We start from the raw sequence: 24438 nt of genomic DNA on the forward strand, positions 1-24438 counted from the left end.
TGAAGGAGCTGCAGCACTGGCCAAGCAATGGGTTGGTTGTGTAATGCCTTCCTCATTCACTTGAAAGGAGCCATGTTGCAGTTCTCTGTACAGAGTCTGGTTGTGAGCAGCAATGTGCCAAAAAAAAGTACTGAAGTTTTTAATACATTTATCTTCTGTTTATAGCAGTGGTAGGAATAATAAGTTAACTCTAGGACTGCAAACTTACTGTAAAATTAGTTTTTCTAGAACAGTGTTGCACAACCTGTGGCCCCCAGAGCCATTCCGTGTGGCCCCCAGCTGCACTGTGTATTTGCTCCCTTAGGGCCTGTGTATAAACTAGGACAATGTTACAACAGTAATGTTGTGTCCATTGTGATCTTATTGCACAATTTTTAAATAACTATTTTGATCCCATGAACCATTTTGTGGTCTTATCAAGATGGGTCTCTACACTAACACTTTATAGGGCAGGAGATACCCTTCTGAGGCTGAGCTTACACTTCAGTTATTTCCATCAGTTATTGTTTGCGAAAATAAGGTGCGGGTCAAAAACAAAGAACAAGTACAAATCTTCCCATTGTACCTCCTCTCTGTGTAGGCTTCACTACTGGTTTGGGCTCACAATAACTGACCGAATAACTGAAGCGCGAACCTTATATACTCACTGTTCCAGTGCAGTCTCTAAGAACGTGATCTCTGGGATCTCGTCTGTAGGAGGGGTACATATTTCTTATACATAAAGTCTTAGTGTAGGGGCCCATCTGAATGAGGTCACCGTGACGTGGCAGATGGGCTTGCACAATTTCATCAAAATGTGCGCTAAGAACCTCACATTTACACCTGTAGTCAGTGACATATGAAGATGTAGCAGAAGAATGTTATCATTTGAAGTTCTGCACTCGGCAGAATTCTAGGTCGTTCAGTTTTCTCTTCATTAATTTACCTGTTAGCGTGACTTAAATGGCTCCTGTCAGCAGATTTGTGCCTATGAAACCGGCTGACCTGTTGCATGTGTGCTTGGCATCTGTGTTGGTTTCATGTTCACATGTGCATTGCTAAGAAAAATGAACTTTCAATATCTGCAAATGAGACTCTAGGAGAAACGGGAGCATTGCCGTTACACCTCGAGGCTCTGCTCTCTCTGCAACTGCTGCTCCCTCCACACCTTGATTAGCAGGGCCAGGCAGTGTAAACATCATCACACCCGCCCTTGTCCATCAAAGTAGAGAGGGTGCGGCAGTTGCAGAAAAAGTAGAGCCTTCAGGTGTAATAGCAGCTAGACACATTTATCACCTGGGTAGGACACAAATATTACTTTGGTGGGGGTCCAAGTCCAGTGGGCAGGTTGAATGCGGGCTCCTAAGAAATTGTGGGGGTCCCAATGAATGGACCTCCTTCGCCAATATAACAATAATGCTCTTCACAGTTGGCCCTAAGAACATACAGTAATTCTTTACGTTTTAAGATATTATCTTTGACTATGTAATACTGAGACACTAAAACATTTACTGTGGGTTTTGAAGATGCCTTAATTTGATATAAGCAACAGATCTTAATCAATGTCTAAAATGCTATATTATATTCAGACTTTCATAGGTTTATAAATGTTATTGTGGGGTCCATCCACAGGGAACCACATGGGGTCGTTGCACAGAACTTTGACCGACCATGCATGCAGCACTCTTCATAAAATGTATTGGGGGAACAGTCAAGCCCTTCAATATCAGAGGTCATTTTTAGAGCAGATATAGAAATAGCTGGGTACACTCGGCTCCAAATCTTCCAAAAACATTTATGGAAAGTGCACATCCTTCACACAATTTTAGCTGGGACACATATTGTGGTGCCCACGTGGTTACCGAAACCCTGCTCACATCCAGTGGCCAACAGCCATATGATTTTGCAAATAAAACTGAGGGGCTGCCTGGCCAAATTGTGCACCCATTGCCCAGGGGATGTGAGAAGGGTTTCGGCAGCTCTGTTTGATGTTCAACCTTTATCTGGTCACAGACAGGATTTTTGGCTAGGTGAAGAGAAGAATGCCACACTACTACAACACAGCCCAACATTCCCCATGACATTGCTTTTGGCACATGGTAAGCCTGGGGACACTTGTTGAGGAGCTGGCGTTCAAATTCAGATATTGTAGAGGGAACTTCCATCACTCATTTTCCATCTTTTGATCTTAAACAAGTGGGACAACCAGTTATGGACAATAGTTTATTTTCTATGGTATCAAATAGGCAGCCATCGCTGCAACATTTCCCCCTTTACTTGTTCTGCTCACCTATATATATTGCGATTGCGACCCCAATCTCATTCTTCTCATCACTTCCAATCGTTGTGGCATTACACGTTTCTCCACATCATCCCTTGCCTCCAAACATTGGTCAGTAGTCTCCTGGTCCATCAGCATTTTGGCTAAGCATGAGTCTCCTTCAGCAACAGTTTCACTTCTTACTCTGCAGGGTGGCTGAAGTGGCCAGAACTGGTAACTGAAGCACTGCTCCCCTCGAAGCGAGGGGGAGCAGCACTGCAGTAGCCTGCTATATCCACTACACAATGGACGGCATCTTTTTCCAGCACCAGTTACCTCGGGAAAAGCTAGTCAATGCGGATGCCGCTAATCTGATATTGATGGACTATCCTGAGGATAGGCCATCAATATAAAAATCCTGGAAAATCCCTTTAAAAATGCATTATTATTTTTTTTTTAAGTAATCACTGCTTTCTGAGAAACATGACCATCACTCTGTGTCATAAATAAAACATTATTCTGTGGATCAGTGTGATTACAATGATACCAAATTTAGAGCGTTATGGCAATATAAAGTACTTATTAAAATCATTTGCTTTTGTGTTGCCACATTCTGAGAGCCATTATTTATTTATTTTCTTTTTACAGCCCACAGGGCTTTACGAGTTTGTTTTTGGAGGATGAGTTGTCATTTATTTTCATACAATAGTTGGGTACTTTATTACGTTATTTTTTTTAAATAAGAAAATATTTTGTAAAGGACAAACTTTTTGTGTTTTTTTTTTAATAACACTTGTAAACTACTTAAATACCATGGTCAGCACTGTTCCCATATAAGTGGCTAGATGGCCAGGATCGAAGGATCTCGTGCACAGCTTCTACTGAGTTACGGGATCCATGCTCTTCTGATGGACATTACATAAATGTCTAAACCTTTTAATGAATTGAGAAATCACTAAATTTATTGTCACCATCCTCCTCAGTGACCACAGGAAACTCTATATTATAGGTTCTGTGGTACATGAACCCAAGGTGGTACATCGCATACCGGGGGGGGGGGTGAGGCACATACATTGTCCTTATATTGTGCTGTTAATGTGCAGAGTGTATGATCACAGCTTTGGGGGTACTTTCCATCAAATGAATTAAGTAAAAGGTACCTGGCTTACAACTTCCCCAGAACAATGCTTCATGATGTACTAATGTACTAAGCCCCAACAGCTTTTAAAGGAACAGACGCAGCACTGGCTGGAATAGAAATTCATTCTTGATTAATGAACAAAAAAAAAATTTTGTTTGCATACAAAAATAATTGAGCATTCCCTTGGTGCACCAAAAAGTTTCTGGAATCTTACAAAATGAGGTAAAATGGTAAGACGGCTTCTAGAAGTGATCTCGTCCTAGCCCCCATCACCACGCCCCATCTACTTGCAGCAGTCGTGACTGGATTACTCCAAGTTGACCATTGCCTGAATAGATTCAGTCTGCGTGTGGAGGACAGTCAGGTGGCTAAGTGAAGTGGCTATGTACACCTCTTGAGGTATTATGGTGCAGTCTGTCTTGCAGCCTAGAATGGAGGTAGTGTTTTCCTGCAATAAATCCACAGTTCCTGGCACCACAGTCAAGTTCTGGTAGTGACCGTTCTCTGTGTAATTTAGCTTTTCTGCAGGTTTTGGGGACTCTTCGCCATCATCTTCGGTGACGTCTGATTTCTGTCCTTCTTCAGCTTTTGGATCTAGAACAACTAGGAATGATTTCCAAGGCGTATTTTTATCATGGATCTGTAACAAATATGTCAGAAACAGCTATAAGTGCTCGTATACAATCTGTGAGGACATGACATATGTTAAAGGGAATGTGACCAGTGACATCCCGATGTAACTAAAGACACTGTGAAATCGGTTTTCCTCACCTGATTACAATGTTGCACTTGGTTTGGGGGCTACGGGTCCCCTACAGAGAAAAACTGAATTAGACTTACCGGTAATTCCTTTTCCATGAATCCACCATGACGGCATAGTATATGAGAGATTGACCCATGACCTCTGTTAGGGGCAGGAAACAGAAATGTTAAATTGCCCCCCTCCCACCACAGTTTTTAAATTACTATAGTGCCCAGGAAGATATATATATTTTTATATTTTTTTTTGTATTTCTTCATACTAAAGGTAATATAACATTTATTGGGTAGGAATTCTGTGCCGTCATGGTGGATTCATGAAAAAGAAATTACCGGTAAGTCTAATTACGTTTTTCCCATTTCACTCCCATGACGGCATAGTATATGAGACGTAATAGATCATCAATTTTAGGGGTACCTTCCTACCAAAAGGATAATTCGGAAGATCCCGACAAGTCGAGCCTATAATGCTTAATAAATGTATGCACATTTGACCAGGTCGCGGCTTTGCATATCTGGTCCAAAGATGCACCCGCTTTTTCGGCATAGGATGAAGAGACTGCCCTGGTGGAATGAGCCTTAATTTTTACCGGGCAAGCAAGATTTGGGACACGATAAAAATGACAGATCGTATGTTTTATCCACCTGGCAATGGAGGCTTTTGAGGCTACTTTCCCTTTATTTTTGCGCGCAAACTGGACTAGAAGATTGTCAGTTCTTCTGAACTCCCTAGAGACTTCTATATATCATAACAGTTCGTCTAACATCTAGGGAATGGAAATTTTCCTCTTTTTGATGTTTTTTTTTTTTTTCAGAATGAGGGAGGAACTATTTCCTGATTCCTATGGAATATGGAAACTACCATCAGCAAGAACCCCAGATCTGGTTTGAAAATAATGCGATCGTCCCCAATAGTTAAAATAGGGTTGTCTAATGGATAAGGCCTGAATTTCGCCTAATCTCCTAGCAGAGGTAATGGCTACAAGGAAGACTGTTTTGAGCGAGATAAATTTTACCGAGGCTTCAATCAGAGGTTCAAAAGGGCTAGATGTTAGGCCTTGTAGAACTATGTTTAAATCCCAAGATGGTACACGAGGTCTGATAAGGGGCGTCAAACGAGTGGCTGTCTTGCTGAATCTTTTTATCCATCTATGTTCCGACAAATTTGAGTCCCAAAATACGCTTAGGGCCGCAATCTTTAATTTTAGGTTAGATGGACGAAGACCCATGTCTAACCCCCGTTGAAGGAATTCTAGGATTTCTTGTATATTTGGAGGATACCGATTTGGATCTGTCTCTCCCAACCAGGTGCAGAATTTTCTCCAGATCTTTAAGTAAATTGCCGAAGTGACCCTTTTTCTACAGGCTTTGAGCGTGGGGATCACTTTATCTGACTTGTCTTTTTAGGATTTCTGATCCAGGCTGATAACCTGAAGAATTCCGGATGTGGATAAATCAATGGGCCTCGTGTTAGAATGTCCTTTCTGTAGGGAAGGATCCAAGGGTCCTGGCTCGACAACCTTTTGAGAACCAAGAACCAGATTCTCTTTGGCCACCATGGTGTTATCAAAATGAGATTTGGTCTTGTCCTGAATGATTCTCTAAACCACTTTTGGGATCAGCTGAAATGGAGGGAACGCATAAGCCAAGTTCCAATCCTAGGTCTGGGAGAAGGAATCTATTGCCCAAGGGTTGTCCCTGGGATTTAGGGAGCATAATTTGCAGGTTTTTGCATTTGTTTTTGAAGCGAATAGATCTATGCTTGGAGAACCCCATCTTTTTCCTATGAGGTTGAATGTTTCCTGATTCAGAGACCATTCTTCCTGGTCTACAGTTTTCCTGCTCAGGAAGTCTGCCCTTTGAGAGATTGGGAACCCTTTACGTGAACTGCAGAAATTGATTTTACGTTTCTCTTTCTCCCAAAGGATAATATTTTTTCCGACAGCCTCATCAGATCCTGTGATCTCGTTCCACCTTGTCATCTCAAATAAGATTTAGCTGTTATGTTGTCGGACAGAATCTTTATATGATGATCCTCTAAGCATCCTGACACAGCTTTTAGCATTTTCCATACTACTTTTAGCTCTGTGTAGTTTAATGGATTTTTCTGCAACTCTCTTTGGCCAAAGACCTTGAAAGAAGTTTCCTTCTATAGTGTGGCAAAAAAGTATTTAGTCAGCCACCAATTGTTCAAGTTCTCTCACTTAAAAAGATGAGAGAGGCCTGTAATTTTCATCATAGGTATGGTGTTCTTTGGATGCAACTCAGCATTCTTTCTCCTCCAAACACGACGAGTTGAGTTTTTACCAAAAAGTTATACTTTGGTTTCATCTGACCATATGACATTCTCCCAATCCTCTTCTGGATCATCCAAATGCTCTCTAGCAAACTTCAGACCGGCCCAGACATGTACTGGCTTTAGCAGGGGGACACGTCTGGCACTGCAGGATTTGAGTCGCTGGCGGCGTAGTGTGTCACTTTTGTTTCCAGTGTCCTTCGACAGCTCTTTGGTCTTGGCCATATTGGAGTTTGGAGTGTGACTGTTTGAGGTTGTGGACAGGTGTCTTTTATATTGATAAGTTCAAACTGGTGCCATTAATACAGGTAACGAGTGGAGGACAGAGGAGCCTCTTAAAGAAAAAGTTACAGGTCTGTGAGAGCCAGAAATATTGCTCGTTTGTACGTGACCAAATACTTATTTTACTGAGGAATTTACCAATTCATTCATTAGAAATCCTACAATGTGATTTCCTGTATTCTTTCCCCCCATTCTGTCTCTCATAGTTGAAGTGTACCTATGATGAAAATTACAGGCCTCTCTCATATTTTTAAATGGGAGAACTTGCACAATTGGTGGCTGACTAAATACTTTTTTGCCCCACTGTATGTATGCTGACCAACCTGATTTGCTTGCATCTGTTTGAATTTGGATACATGGTATTTTCTGCCAGACCAAGCCTTTGTCGAGATTTGAGGACCTTGTCCCCCATGTGAGGGATGATTTTACCCACACCGGGATCTGGACCTTGCTGTCTAACGAAACCTGTCTTTTGTCCCAAACCTTCAATAGTCAGTTCTGGAAGGTTCTGAAGTGGAACTGTGCCCAAGGGACTGAGGATATGCACGACGTCAGAACTCATTACATCTCTGATTGGGCAAAAATTTTGTTTTTGGATTATTATTTTTTTCTGTCTCAGGCCCAATATCTTCTCTTCTGGGAGGAAAGAGGACTGCCTGACTGAGTCTAGGAGGATACCCAAGAATTTTATCCTTGTTTGGGGATGAACACAGGATTTTTTTTGATTTATAATCCAACCCTGATCTCCGCTTTGCATCTGTTCCTTTGAATTAGGATGTCATCTAAATACGGCATTATTATTAGACCTTGTTTCCTGAGGTGAGCTATCATCTCCACTATGATCTTAGTAAAGACCCTGGGGGCTGAGGTGATACTGAAAGGGAGACTTGTAAACTGGAAATGACAAATTTTCTCTTTTTGATCTTTTACTGCGAATTTTAGGAACTTTTGGCACTGCTCTTGAACTGGGACGTGATAATATGAGTCTTTTAAATCGATAGTGCACATCAGCGCATTCTTCCTTAACGGAATCGTGGATGAGAGAGACTCCATTTTGAACTTCCTGTACAGAATATTTTTGTTTAGCCGTTTTAAATTGATTATAGTACTGAAGGATCCATCCGGTTTGGATACAAGAAAGAGGGTCGAGTAGAAACCCTCCTTTTCTTGAGCTGAGGGAACCTGCGTAACTGCTCCTAGTCGTAACATGTCTTGAACACCCTTCCAGATGTTTTGAGACAGACTTTTTGACGAGGGGGAAGAGGGTAAATTCTATTTTGTATCCCTTCTCTACAATGTTTTGTACCCAGGGATTTGATGTTCTTTCCTTCCACTGATTTGTGAACTTTCTTAGTCTTCCCCAATTTTGGCGTCATTGTTTATCTTGACCACCCTTCGGGTAGCTCCACCTTACTGTCTTTTCCTTTTCCCCTGTATGATCTTTCTTGTAGGGACGAAAAGGAAATTTTCTTCTTTAGGGTTTTTCCACTGGAAATCCTATTTTCTTATCTGTCGCTTTCTCGAGAATCCTGTCGAGGACAGGACCAAAGACATATTCTCCCGAGAAAGTGATGGAGCACAATTTCATTTTTGAGGCTGTCACCCGACCATGACTTCATCCATAAGGCTCTCCTTGCTGTATTAGAGAGAGCTACATCTTTAGCAGAGAATCTTACTGTTTCCACAGATGAGTCTGTCAGGAAAGCAGTGGCCTATTTTAGTAAGGGTAATAATTCTATAATATCCTCCCTTGGGGTTTTATTTTTTAGATGACCCTCCGGCTCATTTAACCACAAGTACATCGATCTTGCCACAGATGTGGCGGCTATGTCTGTTTTAACGCTATACATAGCTGCCCAGGACTTGCGTAAAAGACCATCTGCCTTCCTCTCCATTGGATCTCTTAACTGGGAGGAGTCTTCAAATGGAAGAGAGGTCTTTTTGTTTACCTTTACTACCTGTACATCAATTTTAGGTGTATTGTCAAATACTTGTGATTCAGAGGGATCAAATAAGAGGCGACTTTTGAACTCTTGATATACCTAGAAGTTTCTCTGGATCAGACCATTTGTCTAGGATCATTTCCTTGATATTTTCATTTATAGGGAGTACCTTAGAGTGTTTGGTTCTTAACCCGCCAAACATTTCCTCTTGAATAAAGTGAGGTTTTTGGATATCCTCAATGCCCATAGTGGTTCTCACCGCCTTTAAGAGATCCCCCATTTGTTCAGTTGAAAAAAATTTTTTTTTAGCATCCTTAACAATTTCTCCTTCTCAGAGGAGATCATCATCCTTCCAACTGTTTAGATTGAGCTGCCTTGTCCGCTAAATCTTCAGAATCGGAGGAGGAGGGTGCCGCCATCTTTTGTCTTTTAGGGGGAATAGGACCCAGGCTTGTTTCTTTTAGTGAAGTCAGGGAAGTCTTTGCATAGCTTCTTAGAATAATTCTCAGGTAGTTTCTTAAAACAAGAAATGCATTTGAGATTTTTTTTTTAGGTTTCCTTTGAGCCTCCTTAGAGACCTATCATAAGAAAGGAACAAGTATTAACCCTCTAATTGAGGTGGAATATATACCATAAAAGAGCCCCTAATGTCCCCCAAAGTTTTAATACATAGAGAATACAGAGAATAATAATACGCAGAGAATAATACTTTTCCCCTTGAGGGGACTTACTATTACTGGCGCTGGAGCATCAACCTCTCTAGGCAACTCAGGAGCCGACATCATCAGACTTCAGATCAGGCTCACCGTGGCTTCCATGCTGGCTTTATACCAGATATCCAGTAACCACACTTCCGGGAACGCTGCGCCTCCCACGTGACCGGAACTGACGTCAGACGTCCGCGCATCCCACAAGATAGGAACTAACTTCGGACGCCTGCACATGCGCGGTATTCCCGGCCTGCACCTGCTTATTCCCACTAGGGGAAAGGAAGGTGCGAATGGAGATGCAGCGGGCAGGGACAGGCGTCCGATCAACAGACGCGAGGCCCGCATGATTTCCCCTGCTCAGCATTGGTAAGTGACCGCCGGCGAGCAGGGGAACTGTTACAGGGAAATAAAAATCAAGGTAGGCCCCAGCCCCGATGAGTACCCTGTTAGAAAATAATAAAACAGTATCGAGACGTTCCTTTTTTCACCTCCTGATAAGCAGAGATGTCCTGGCCACTGTAGGGGCAGGAAAACACTAAGGTGGGTGGTGGGAGGGGGAAATTTAACCTCTCTGTTTCCTCCCCCTACAGAGGTCAATGATCAATCTCTCATATACTATACCGCCAAGGTGGTGAATGGGAAATTCCGTTTTTAGCAACATGCAAATAAGGCTTTAGTGCAACAAGGGAAACTGCGACATCCTTGTTGCACTAAAGCCTCATTTGCATGTTGCTAAAAACAGAATCCCCTCTCCTTTCTCTTGCCAGCCCCTCCCTCGGACCAATGATTGATAGAGCTAAGCAATATTATGGGGCACATTTATTAAGACTAGCGTTTTAGACACTGGTCTTAATAAAGCCCCATAGCTGGCAGAGGATCCACCGAAGTTATGAAGAGGTGCCGGCCTCTCCATAACTTTGGCGCACCAAGTGCCAGTTCTAAGTGTCAGACAGCTTTTGAGAAAATGATGAATAAGACAGGCCTGCAGAGCCGTCCCCTTCCCCGCCCATGCCACACCCACAATTTCAGGCATATTTCAGAATAGTAAATGACCCCCTGGCTCTGTGAACCAGAGGTCCAAGGGTGGGACTGGCAAGAGAGGAACGGGAACTCCCTCGCTGCACAATTTTTTTTTTAAATTTCTTAGCAGAATTGCAGATCTACAAACCATGGGCAGTGTTACGATCAGGTGAGGAAAACCAATTTGACAATGCCTCTAGTTGCATAGGGATGGCACTGGTGACAAACTCCCTTTAAATCCTGTTTATCTGGTAAGGAAGGTTATCCCCATTCACCCAAATCAGTCTGGGCGGCATTACCAGACACAGCCTATAGACAAGAGTGGTGCTGTTTATTTGGGGGGAGGGGAAGGAGGTTGCAAAGACTTTTCCCTAATTCCAGAGAACTGCCTGAAGGATATGGTTAACTTGGTTTAAAGTGAATGTCCAATTTACAATTAAAAGCAGATCAGGTATCAGATCAGAGGCCACGCTTCTCTCATGAATATATATATTCCTTGATAACTCCTATTAGGCAAAAGGCCTAATATCTGTTTAGGCTAAAGCTAATTGGTGAGCAGACCTGTCTCCATACTATGCAGTGCTTGTGTGGGACAGATATTATTTTTTTATATTCAGTTTACATATAAAAAAAAAAAAGGTCTATTATTCTGTGATAACGAGCTTACTGCACACAGATGCATTTCTGAGTTTAATGGGAGCTGTACAAATCTGTACACAATAAGCTCCCCCTAGTGGTGGCTGAAGGTAGCCAGAAAGCTTACAGTGAATCTGTCCCCATTCTGTGTGGCCCTGTTTAAGGAAAACATAGCATGAGGACAGATCCACTGTACCTTTAGCCGAAAAGGCATAATAAAAAATAAAATAAAATTGTGACATTTGGCTAGTAGTGGCCTACAAAGAATATAGCAATAGGATTCTGTTGTATTCTTGCGGGGGCCGCTCTCCCACCACATGTATACTCAGCAGCGGGGAGAGTACTCCTCTCCAGAATAAAACAGATTCTTGACTATGACCCTGCTTTGTAAGGCTATATTGTTTAGGTGGTCCATTCTGCTGGACAGAACAAATAGGTCTTACTGAGGTGTGTCTGCGGAGAGTGGATTTGTCTGTAAAGGTCCTCTGACATGCGATGCACATGAAAGGCTTCTCTCCCGTGTGGATCCGGTTGTGCCTCTGTAGTGCGTTCAGCTGAGTAAACTGCTTTCCACACTGTTTACAACAATATGGACGTTCCCCTAAAAGAAGAATGTTAGATTACACGGCATGAACCAAAATGGTACCTTCCAGCAAACAGTATCCTATCCCATGTCTCCCTTAAAGGGGTTCTCTCACTTCAGCAAATGGCATTTATCATGTAGAGAAAGTTAATACAAGGCACTCATTAATGTACTGTGATTGTCCATATTGCCTCCTTTGCTGGCTGGATTCATTTTTCCATCATATTACACACTGTTTGGATCCAGGGGATCCGAGGATCGTGCTCCGCAAGCCTCGGATCTGCAAAATACTGGCCATGTGCGTGCCACAACTTCTTTGTAGAAATGCCTATTCTTGTTCACAAAATGGACAAGAATAGGACATGTACTATAATCTGCGGCGTGGCCACACAGACGCGGACAGCACCAGATTAAGGTTGTTTCGATACCCAAATTTTGATTTGGTTTCCATACCATAAAAAAGTATTGCGATACTCGATACCACGCAAAAAAAAAAAAAAAAACACCCAAAAAAAGCCGCGTGCATTCCGCATTTTATGAAACGTCCGGCCTATAATAAAACTGTCCTATCCTCTTTTTGGGGGGACAAGGTGACTAAAAAAAAAAACGGCGAAATGACTTTTTTTTTTTTTTTTTGTTATGGCACTCACCGCATAGAACATTTTTTAAATATTTTAATAGTTTGGACTTTTCAGACGAGGCGATATGTAATATGTTTATTTATTTATTGTTTATATATTTTATATGCAAAATTGGGAAATGGGGTGATTTATACTTAATAATTAGGTTTTTTTTTTATTATTATATTATTTATTTTTATTTAGTAACTAATTTTCCCCCTTAGGGGAAAGAGCTCTATTACAGTGAAGAGGATCTCACACTCTCCCTGCTGCTCTGTGCATAGTGCATACAGCAGCAGGGAGCTTACCATGGCAGTCGGGGCTTCAGTAGCGTCCTGGCTGCCATGGTAACCGATCAGAGCCCCAGGATTACACTGCTGGGCCTCCGATCCGAACTGCCACTGCCACCAATGAGGGGGAGGGGAGGGGACCCTGTGGCCACCAATGATTTTAATACTGGGGAGGAGGGTGCACTGCGCCACGAATGATTTTAATACTGGGGAGGAGGGCGCACTGCGCCACCAATGATTTTAATACTGGGGAGGAGGGCGCACTGCGCCACCAATGATAATATAATTAACATTTAATACAGGAGGTGGTGCGGCACCTGAGGGGTTAACTGCCGCTGATCACAGCTCCCGGGATTTGTATCAAACATTCGCTTTCATTGGTGGCGCAGTGCGCCCGCCCCTCTCTCCTCACTGGCAGCGGCACAGGGGGAAGGGAGAGAGTGCTTCCTTCTCCCCTGTGCTGCTGAGGAGAACACAGAGAGCGCTGAGAGCAGCGAGCTCCTTGTTCTCTGATACTAGACTGCGCAATAGCGAAGCCTAGTATCGAAAAAAGCAATTCCTGATATCGAGGTCGAGACTAGGCAAAAGTATCAATTGGGTATCGAAAATTCGATACCCGAAACAACCCTAACACAGATGACATCTGTATATTAGCAGTCCCATAGAAATGAGTCGGTCTACATGTGATCTGCATAAAACGAGGATCAGGCACGGCCCGAAAATATGGTCGTGTGCATGAGGCCTTAAATGGATAAAAAACAAGCTATAATGAATACCTTCATTTAAAACAATATATCAATCTGCTCTACTCCTCCTGATCTATATCATGCCGCCTGCAAATCAGATCCAGCATTCAACAGGAGACACAGTTCTCTTATACAGGTTTCTCCAAAACAGACGATTTCTTTGTATTACCAGTGTGAACTTTATTATGCTGGTAGAGAGAATTCCTCTGAGCGAATGTCCTCAAGCAGATGTCACATCTAAACGGCTTGGCTCCAGTATGTATGCGATTATGATGCTTCAGATATTCCTTGGAGGCAAAACTTTTCCCACAGGTCTCGCACATGAAAGGCCTCTCTCCTGTGTCGATAAAAGAGGGCGTGAAAACACAGATAACTATGATGTCGTACACACCCCACACACATCTCTTCTGACCGCTTACCGCCAGTCAGTTTAGATCTTCAGTACATGCTTATTATATTTTTTCTTTACCCCTTCCGCCTCTAAGGCCTCTTGCACACGACCGTATACCCTCCGAGACATAGGCTTTAGTGACCCACAGAAATAAGTGAACACCATAGAAAACAAAACCAAATCCCTAGAAATTTCATACTCTAAAATGGTGCCATTAAAATACTACTCATTTCTTGCCAAAAAAGGTAAGCTCGATGAACAAAAAGTTATAGCCCTTAGGCCTCTTGCACACGACCGTATGCCATCCGAGACATGCTGTCCGTGAGCGGGCCATATGCCCCGGAGCGACATTGATCGTGTGCACGGGAGCGCACAGCATCATCGATTACAATGAAGCTGTGCAAGTCTTGCCTCCTGCGCGGCTACTGTCCTGCACTCATATGATCTTAAGAGTGCGGGACAATAGCCCCACGGGAGGCCCGACATCCACTGCATCATTGTAATCTATGATGCTGTGTGCTCCTGATCAATGGCCCGCTCACGTACCGCATGTCTCAGAGGGCATACAGTCATGTTCAAGAGGCCTAAGGGCTATAACTTTTTGTTCATCAACCTTACTTTTTTTGGCAAGAGATGAGTAATATTTTAATGGCGCCATTTTAGGGTATGAAATTTCTAGGGATTTGGTTTTGTTTTCTATGGTGTTCACTTATTTCTGTGGGTCACTACAATTACTACAATACCAACTTCATAAAGTTTTTTTTGTCTTGTAACATTTTTACTTCTCCATTGAAGCAGCAGTGTGTTACTACAATTACAGCAATACCAACTTGTTTTTTGCGGGTTGACTTTTTTGAATTTTGAATTTCAGGGTACATACAACTTTTTGGTCACTTATTATTTTACCTTTTGGAAGGCGAGAAAAAAAAAAGGTGTGTTTTTAACCACACGCAGGATAAATAACCTGATCCTTTTATAGTTGGGGTCGTTACGGATGTGATGATACAAATTATGTAAAATTTTCATTTGTCCCTAATAATAACAGACTGAATTTTTAAATCTTTTTGTAATTATCCTATTAGTCCCGCTAGGGGATCAGATCTGCTATAATATACAGCAATACCTTTGTATTGCAGTGCATTATGTCTCTGGCAAGGCCTAATAGACATACTAAAGATGCAGCCCTGGGGACCACTGCATCATGGGGGAGACAATGCGCTAACAGAGAGTCCCCTCTTGACAAACATGACACAGAGGCCGTGATTGCAACAGACTGCAGCATCTAAGGAAGCTAAAGAGAACCTGCAGTGCATTCTACATGTTATAGAGCAGGAGGAGCTGAGCAGATTGATGTATAGTTTTGTAGGAAAAGATTCAGTAAAACTTGTAATCTATTCACGTAAATTCCTGCTCATCCGGGGCTCTGAAGTCCAGTAGATGGTCCTATCAGTGATTGACAGCCTTCCCTCTATGACTGTGTATACAGAGAGCTGTCAATCACAGATAGGACCGCCTCCTGGACTGCAAAGCCCAGAATGAGCAGGAATGCAAATGAGTAAATTACAAGTTTTACTGAATCTTTTCCCAGAAAACTATACATCAATCTGCTCATCTCCTCCTGCTCTATAACCTGCTGCCTGCAGCTCAGACGCCATGTTCAACATGACAGGTTCCCTTTAAACAGCCAGGATCCAAGTTATTTCTCATATCTTGACCCCGAGAATGTTGAAAAGGGGTTAAATAAACAATTACTTCTCTGAACGACCATATAACAAGAAAGAAAATGTCCTTATATACCACTGTCAACCCAAGTACTATACGCGGCACCCATCCCCACAGGGTTTCCTTGTAAAAGAATAAATAAAAATAATGCATCCGTACATTTTTTTTTTTTTTTACTGCACTGTGTATGATGGAAAAGTGCAATGGACTACACTTTTATATCCTATATTTTCTCACTGTATATGTTAAACGTGAGGAAAAACCATAACACTAATAATTCTGCTGGTTACCACAGTACAACATTAGCACGTACTGTGCGATTCCTCCTGTTCCATTTAGGATGGAAGCTCTTATGGGCAAGGAACTCTCGTTTTGGCTTATTTTTGACGAATTCTTTCCATTTTGCTACTTTCCCTACTCTAAAGCGTTTCTGATGTGTTGGCGCTATGTGAATACAGTATATTATTATTACCTGTGTGACACCTTTTATGATAAATAAGCATGTGATTCTGGGTGAACTTGGCCCCGCACTCTTCACAGACGAAGGGTTTCTCTCCGGTGTGGATTCTGCATGAGGGACAAAAAACAAAACAAAAAAACACATTAAATCTAAATTATATATTGATATATAATAAACTATGAACTGCCCAATACAGTCAGGATATGCCGTCTGCACCAACTCTCCGTTCTCAATAAAATACAATGACATTTTGTTTCAAAATCTGCTGTGGAGTGGCCTGAAATCCGCAGCGTTATAACGTGCATCTGGCTGCAGATGTCACCCATTACATGTTTTCCAGTGATTGGCTGCAGTGGCAACTATGATGCCGTCCACGCCAGAAATCAAAAGTTTAGTGAAGACAGCGGTGGACCCACAGAGCCGGAACCGAGCAGCGGGAAGCAGGCAAGTATGCTTACCTTCAAAGGTCCGCCGGGGTGAGAATGGTATTTAAAACACGTCAGTGTTGGAAAACCCCTTTAAAGAGGCTGGATGATTGCCTGAAGCCGACTGTCCAACACCTTATTGAGCGATTAAGTCCTAAGCATCCCTTGTAAAGGACTTACCTAATAGCTTGAGAGACGCTACCCAAAGAGGCTTTCTTGCTGTGGATTATACGTGCAGCACGTGTGCAGGTCATTGTTTTCAACCAGACAATATGTAATGCTTAATTTGCCCTGAGGTGGCGCTGCAGGGATACTGAACACTATGCCAAGTTCCCTGGAGACTACAGCAGATTACTGGGTGTCTCAGCCACAGTACATCCTGTGACAGTCACTTAAATAAATAAAAAACTCATAAAAAAAAAAAACTTTTGAACTGTCATGGTAAAATGTCAGACGTCTTGATTGTTGGGGGTACGGGTGCTGAGACGACGGGGCAAAAGCGGCTAGCGCTGCCTCTGCTTACTAGCTGAAGACTGGCTAATAGACTTAGGGGGGAATTTATCATTTGCGGTGGTTTAGGTGTGAATCTTAAGTCTGTCTTAGCTTTGTGAATGCAAAGCAATAATATATTTGGCACAAATGTGGTGGTCCCCTATGTCTGTTGATATACACCCGGGGGTTGCCTGCCCTGGATATGCGAAATTTTTGTGACTTTTTAAAACGTTGCACATCATAAATTAGGTGTTGTGATCTAAAATCCTGAGCTACTTTTCGCCCAACCACTAAATTAGCACCAAATGTCCAATGTGGGCATCACTTGCGCTAATTTTATGCCACAAAACTGGCACAGCAGACTTAAAAAAATAAATAAATAAATAAGGAGGACATTTATCATGTTTTACTACTTCTGCAAAATAAAAACACTAGTTCTAAAAAAAAACTATTAGATTTTTTTTTTCGTTAACATTTTTTAGTCCCACAAGGGGACATCACCTACATAACACACTACATAAGTATTGTATTAGGTTTAACACTGATGGGCAGCATATTAAACCTTGCCTCTTGCAGGGCCTAATAGGCTTCTATATATGAAGGACCCAGATGCCATTGTTAGGCCTTTGGCTTCCATAACAACCTTCAGCACCCTAAGGGCTGTTTCACACGAGCGGATGCCGTGCGTGGCATCCGCTGCGTGAATGAGAGCCAAGACCCGATGCGGACAGCAGAGGCACGGAGCAGTAACATGACTGATAATGCTCCGTGCCTCTCTGTGATCTCTTTACTACGAAATCACAGTGACAACTTTATCTCAATGTGATTTCGTAGTAAAGAGATCACAGAGAGGCACGGAGCATCATCAGTCATGTTACTGCTCCGTGCCTCTGCAGTCCGCATCGGGTCTTGGCACTCTTTCACGGAGCGGAAACAGCCCTAAGACTGCATCACAGGGGAGCAAATAGTGTGACAGACGTTACCATCTACCTCTGAACACAGTTAGATGTCAGGGTCGTTATTGACCATAACATCTTAGGGGTTAATCACCAGGACTGGAGGCTTCTCTGATTAGGCCTGTTAGTTAGGAGCAGAGCTGTCATTAGACATCCAAGTACCGGGTGCTCCTGGCATGGACACCCATGCAACACTAGGACACCATAGACAGACCTAGGGCTCGTAAATGACTGCCATAAGAATGCATGTGGGTCGTCATTAGAGGAATTAGCTGGACACATTTTGTGCTTTTTGATGAATGGTAAGTATAGAAGAACTAAAACACTGATGGCATATAATACATATGGCATCAGTGTCTGATGAATAGGGGTCCAACTACTGCTACTCCAACTAAAATGAAGTTGCATCTACGCTATTAAAGCAGCACATCATTCCAGCTCCACTTGGTCTTTTCAGAAGTTGCTTGATCGGCCCCATCAGGAAAAGAAAGCACCACTTTATTCTAAGGCTACATTCACACAACCGTACGTCTTTTGCGGTCAGCAAATTGCAGATCCGCAAAACATGGATACCGGCCGTATGTGTTCCGCATTTTACAGAACGCACATGGCCAGCCCTATGTCTGGATTGCGGACAAGAATAGGACATGCTCTATATTTTTTTCGGGGCCGTGGAACGGAACTACAGATGAGGGCAGCACATGGTGTGCTGTACGCATCTTTTGCGGCTCCATTAAAATTAATAGGCCCGCACCCATTCTGCAAAATAGCAGAATGGATGCGGACCCAAAAATACGGTCGTCTGAATGCACCCTTATAAACAGGAGACTTAGTGAAGAGACCCTCATCCATCAGACATTAAAGCGACCCGCTAGTTCCACATAAGAAACTTCATACTCACTGGAGAAAGTAGAGTGCATTTATCTGGCGCCCTCCATGGCACCACGGTCCCCAGCACCCGTTTCTGCCAAGATGGCCACGTGCTTCTCAGACCACCTGATGCACACTGTGCATCAATAGTCTGAGATACTTACTGCTTGTCCAGCCCTGCTCATGAATCCATCGCTAAACTCTCCATTCTTCAGCCAGTGTGGAATTTTTTTATTTGAAACCAGACGGTTGCTTTAAAACCATATCCTAGCAGTGCCATAAATGCCTAAAGGACAATAATCGTTTTTTACAACTTCTGACATGTCATAGTAACACGGCAGAGCTGGAGCGGTGAGCGTCCTGCAAGGAATGCTTATATCCTTATTTTTATGCCACCCCATGCCCCAATTTTTCCTAATCTTCAACAATCCCTTTAAAGGGCACCTACCATCTTTACAAAGTTCTGACGGTGTCATAGTGACATGTCAGAAGTTTTGATCGATGGAGGTCCAGGTGTTGAGACCCCAACAAACAAAACTTCTGACATGGATTCACCTTTTCCTTCTCCCTGGCGTCCCAGCACAGAAGCTCCCGTGACCCTCCTGGTTATTGCTTACAAGCGGCCAACATCTCAACTGGTGGCTGCAGTGATCACATATCATAATGCAGGTAATACGGCACATGACCGGTGCAGTGGTTACATGCTGGCAGCTTGTAAGTAACAAGCAGGAGGACCACCAGAGCTTCTGCAATGGATCGCTGAGGGAAAGTAGAGGCATGCTATTTATTCTTTTCATTTTTCAACAAATGAACTCGTTCTTATTTTCGCACAACCCAATCACCGGCCTCAGAGATCATGTGGGTGAACAATACAGCATCGCTACTGGAAGACCTACAAATACGGGAAGGACCACCAGAGCAGCGGTCTTGGTTATTTTAACGCATTTCCTGCTCTTGGCCCATTTTTTTTAAGTCCAGGACAACCAGCAAAAACAACATAAAAGATGGATGGGTGGATAGATAGTTAAATATAGACATACCGGTAGATATCACACGAGACAACATGAATGTCCAGCACTAGGAAGGAGATGGGATTTCAAATCAGAGGTGAATTTCTTTTACTCACCAGCAACTAGTTTTCTGAACATTCCTACCTCATATGCGTTTTAAGGGCAGACGTCTGGGAGAACTTCGCGTCACACTGGTTACATTCAAAAGGTTTGTCCCCCGTGTGCGTTCTCTCGTGGAGCCTCAGAGCCGTTTTGGAGCTTAATCCCTTCCCACAGAGCTGACAGAAGTGTCTTTCTCCTCCACCTTCATGGACCTGCAGAATGTGCCTCTTAATATCTTTTTTCCTTTTAAACTTTTTCCCACAAAGTTCACAGGGGAATTGCCGATCGTTGCTGTGCACGTGACGTTGGTGGCTTTTCAAATTGCACCTATTGGCAAAAGTCTGACTGCAAATCTCACACAAATAAACCTCTTCAGAGCTGCCATGGTTCTGCTTGGAGTGTTTCAAGAAACTTTTTTCATCTGTAAAGTTCTCCACACAGATGCGGCACATATACCCGTCGCCGGTTTTGTTGCCTTCCTCGTTTGACTTTCTGTCACTCTCGTCCAGTTCACACGGACTGTCTTCATCGTCATCTTCTGCTTTTATGCTGCAGTCAGTCTGCTCATCCATAGGTTCTTCGTTACATGAGCTTCCTTCATTTCCTAGGCCATTCAACGGGGAGCTGACTTCTTCACTGTCCTGCTGCTCTCGGAGACGCCGAGTATACTTTTTCTTAGGAATTTCAACGACAGCTTTTTTACCAGCTAGGCGACCGCTTGATCTTCTGGATTTGGGGTTTGGAGGATTTGAGGGATTTTCATCAACCGTGGTTGATTCTGGACACAACTCGCTTCCAGTATTACCTTCCGGCGCACTTGGATTGTCTGTGGTAGTATTGGTTACTGGAGCCACCTCCTTGTTGTGGATCTCATGGACAGAATTTGCCAGTTCTTGCATATCCCCTTCTGTCTCCTGGGATTCAACAATATTTTGCAAGTCCAACCAGACGGACTCCTCCAGCTGCTTTTTATGCTGCATGCAAGTTTCTGCAAGGTCAACACATTTCAGTTTATGTCCAAGGTCAATCATCCGTTGCAGTTGGTCTTCAAACACTTCTATCCGAGCCGTGTACACAAACTCCAGGAACGAGGAGAAGTCAGCAGCGGTTATTTCATTCAGCACAATGGTGCCACCCATATTAGCGTCATTCATAAAAACCTCCTTAAAGTATCTACTGGAGGCAGCGAGGACAGATTTGTGGGCGCTGAACTCTACTCTGGACCCCTGTTCTTCGACTACTACCGTCACATCACACAAGTGGCCGTGCAGACGAAGTTGGTGCATTTCATTCATAAGGTGGACATGCAAGGATTTGGACTCAAGCAAAACAGCTGGGCTTTCCATCATAGTAGGCTTGGGTTACCTGGCTGGAAGAAGGACAGCAATCAGTAACGCACATTGTATGCAGGGACAGTGCGGGGGGTTGTCCACAGGCACTGAAAATGTCTCCCCAGCACACTCACCCCGTAACGCTGTCTATTGGGCTATTACTGGGGTACAGTCTAATGGACATACAGTCATGAAAGGTTTGTGGCCCTTTGTTAGGACCCCGGCTGCCATGACAGTGCATGGGCCCCTCGCAATTGTGTTCGCAGGAGGCTCACGGTCACAGGGAGACCCTTACATAACTGCCTAGATGCCATGGTAGATACTGACAGCAGCATCTAGGGAGTTAAACGGATAAGATCAAAGTCATCTTTGTTCATGCCATTACAGCGGGACCCCACCATCCAGTGGTGATTCAGAGCGCTGCATCACAGCAGCCTGTCCCAATGTTAAAGGGGTTTTACGAGACTTTAATACTGATTACCTATCCTCAGGATAGATCATCAGAATCTGACTGGTGGGGGTCGGACACACGGGACCCCCGCTGATCAGCTGTTTGAGAAGGCAATAGTGGTCCTGTGAGTGCTGCGGCATTCTCGCAGCTTCTCCTAGGCCAGTGACGACACATTCATCTGCCAAGTGGCCTAGGTGTAGCTCAGCGCCATAGAAGTGAACGAGGCTGAGTGCGATACCAAGCACAGTCGATATACAATGTACCGCGCTGTGCTTGGTGAGCAGGGAGAAGGCCGTGGAGCTCATAGGAGTTCTGGTGCCAGCTGATCAGCGGGGGTCCCGGGTATTGGACCGCACCGATCAGATACTGATGACCTACATGTATCCTGATAGGTCATCAGTATTAAAGGGGTTATCCAAGATCTATAATGTCCCCCCTATTGCCTGGGCCCCTCACAGAGGTTGCACTTACCTCGCTCCCCGGCACCCGCGCCACTTCTGATGATTGCACGTCCGCCGCTGCATCTCCCTGGTGGGATAGCAGGCCGTGACGGGAATGAGCCTTCCAAGCTTTACCAGCAATGTTTGGGAGTCTCGTTCCCATCACGGTCTGCTACTGGCTGCTTTTCAATAAGGAGATGAAGCGACGCGGGTGCCGGGGAGCATATTGGGGGGGGGGGGGGGCGCGGGCATTACAGAGCTTGGATAATCTCTTTAAAATCTCGGATAATCCCTTTTAATGGCGCGGACACCACCTGTGCTCATACAGAGCTCCAGAGGGAAAAAACAACTTTATATGCCAGGGCTTCCCTCGCCTCGTTCTAGTGATCATTAGGGGTCTCAGCGCTCAGACCACCAACGATCATAGGATGAGGAGAGAGAGAAGCGCTGACATAGCTCACTGCAGAGGACGGCGAGGAGAGAGCACACTATGCCAGTGCTTCCCTCGCCTCGTTCTAGTGATCATTAGGGGTCTCAGCGCTCAGACCACCACTGATCATAGACTGAGGAGAGAGAGAAGCGCTGACATAGCTCACTGCAGAGGACGGCGAGGAGACAGCACACTATGCCAGGGCTTCCCTCACCTCGTTCTAGTGATCATTAGGGGTCTCAGCGCTCAGACCACCACTGATCATAGACTGAGGAGAGAGAGAGAAGCGCTGCCATAGCTCACTGCAGAGGACGGCTAGGAGAGAGCACACTAAGCCAGTGCTTCCCTCTCCTCGTTCTAGTGATCATTAGGGGTCTCAGCGCTCAGACCACCACCGATCATAGGATGAGGAGAGAGAGAAGCGCTGACATAGCTCACTGCAGAGGACGGCTAGGAGAGAGCACACTATGCCAGTGTTTCCCTCGCCTCGTTCTAGTGATCATTAGGGGTCTCAGCGCTCAGACCACCACCGATCATAGGATGAGGAGAGAGAGAAGCGCTGACATAGCTCACTGCAGAGGACGGCTAGGAGAGAGCACACTATGCCAGGGCTTCCCTCTCCTTGTTCTAGTGATCATTAGGGGTCTCAGCGCTCAGACCACCACCGATCATAGGATGAGGAGAGAGAGAATCGCTGACATAGCTCACTGCAGAGGACGGCTAGGAGAGAGCACACTATGCCAGTGCTTCCCTCTCCTCGTTCTAGTGATCATTAGGGGTCTCAGCGCTCAGACCACCACCGATCATAGACTGAGGAGAGAGAGAAGCGCTGACATAGCTCACTGCAGAGGACAGCTAGGAGAGAGCACACTATGCCAGGGCTTCCCTCGCCTCGTTCTAGTGATCATTAGGGGTCTCAGCGCTCAGACCACCACCCACTTTAACCTTGTCTCTAGGACATACCAAATCTACCTGATCTATGGTCAGGATAGGTCTCAGATGTCAAACGTGTGTAAACTGTGGTTTTACCCTTTCACTGCCAGCTCTTGTGAGCAGATACTTCTCTCTCCATTGGAATGGCTGCCTCAGATTCCGCCAACAAGGCAGCATAAAATACTGCAGCATGGGGGACACCTAACAGAAACCTGAGGGGCCCCATTACAGTCAATGGGATCCACTGGCCGGTGCTGGTGCCACATCCAAAGCCTCCTTTCTTTTTTTTAACGCTATACCGGAGTAGAAAAATGGAAAATGTGCCGCACATCATTCATGTCTTTATTACTTTGCATCTACCCCCTACACTACAGCACCCAGGAAGCTATTATTAGGTATAATTATGTATACATAAATATAAATTTATTATTAATGATGATGCTGATCATGTGACTTAGTTACAGCTGAGCACGAGCTCCACAGACACGTGACGTGTATTATTATACTGGATCTTTGCTATGAGCCACAGGCCAATGTCGCTGACACAATCCGGTGAGCCAGCACTGACAGCCGATCCCGTCTGGCGGGAGGTTACCTACCTGGCGGCTGTACCGTGTAATCCGGTACAGCGCCGCACTGTGTCGCTCCGTCACAGGTGATTACGGTGCGCACCGGAAGTGATGAAGATATACGGTAACCCAGAAGAACTCGTTCCTGTGTTGCGACCACACCCACTTTCTAGAGCGCTGCCAATCAGAGCACGTTATGCAAATAGTCATCCATAGACTACCTGGTGACATCATCGCCAAAAACAATCGCCAGGGGACAACAACTACTTTTAATTGTCTAGTGTTCAGACAGTGTGTTTGGGCGCCGAGAAAATGGCGGTGTTCGCACATAGTGAATTCCCGGGAAGGAATAAAAATAATGTTATAGACCTGATTTATAAGCCTGGAGGAGACGATGAGCGTCTTAACAGTGGTCGTCTGTAAATTCAATATTCCCTTACGTCCTAACCAGTGGCACAGATGGGGTATTCTGCCCCTGTGGACTGGTTAGGACAGGTGGAAGTTTAATGAACAAATAAAAAACACTGTTCCCTTACGTCCTAACCAGTGGCACAGATGGGGTATTCTGCCCCTGTGGACTGGTTAGGACAG

General features: G+C 44.2%; 1 protein-coding gene across 2 annotated transcripts; it reads right to left on the reverse strand.

The window, feature by feature from the left end:
- Positions 1–2168: 2168 nt before the first annotated feature.
- Positions 2169–23980, reverse strand: GZF1 (GDNF inducible zinc finger protein 1). Of its 2 annotated transcripts, none has more exons than XM_044291220.1 (6): positions 23878–23961; positions 19736–21058; positions 15851–15945; positions 13435–13602; positions 11470–11627; positions 2169–4020 (listed from the first exon to the last, which is right to left on the reverse strand). In XM_044291220.1, exons 2-6 carry the CDS (start codon positions 21040–21042, stop codon positions 3688–3690), a joined length of 2061 nt encoding a protein of 686 aa, XP_044147155.1. In that variant the 5' UTR covers positions 21043–21058; positions 23878–23961; the 3' UTR covers positions 2169–3687. The 2 variants fall into 2 exon arrangements, with proteins under 2 accessions (XP_044147155.1, XP_044147154.1); XM_044291219.1 differs by having other exon boundaries at positions 2170–4020; positions 19736–21062; positions 23878–23980.
- Positions 23981–24438: the final 458 nt, after the last annotated feature.

This window comes from Bufo gargarizans, chromosome 4 (assembly GCF_014858855.1).
Source record: "Bufo gargarizans isolate SCDJY-AF-19 chromosome 4, ASM1485885v1, whole genome shotgun sequence".
NCBI lineage: Eukaryota > Metazoa > Chordata > Amphibia > Anura > Bufonidae > Bufo > Bufo gargarizans.

Bases quoted from the DNA above. Each gene is read 5' to 3' on its own strand.
- GZF1 (XM_044291220.1), bottom strand. From the start codon at position 21,042: ATGATGGAAAGCCCAGCTGTTTTGCTTGAGTCCAAATCCTTGCATGTC. The intron at 13,603-15,850 runs GTAATAATAATA...TTATCGACACAG, and splicing joins TCATAAAAGGTGTCACACAG to GAGAGAGGCCTTTCATGTGC. The intron at 11,628-13,434 runs GTAATACAAAGA...TTCTTCTTTTAG, and splicing joins GCATAATAAAGTTCACACTG to GGGAACGTCCATATTGTTGT.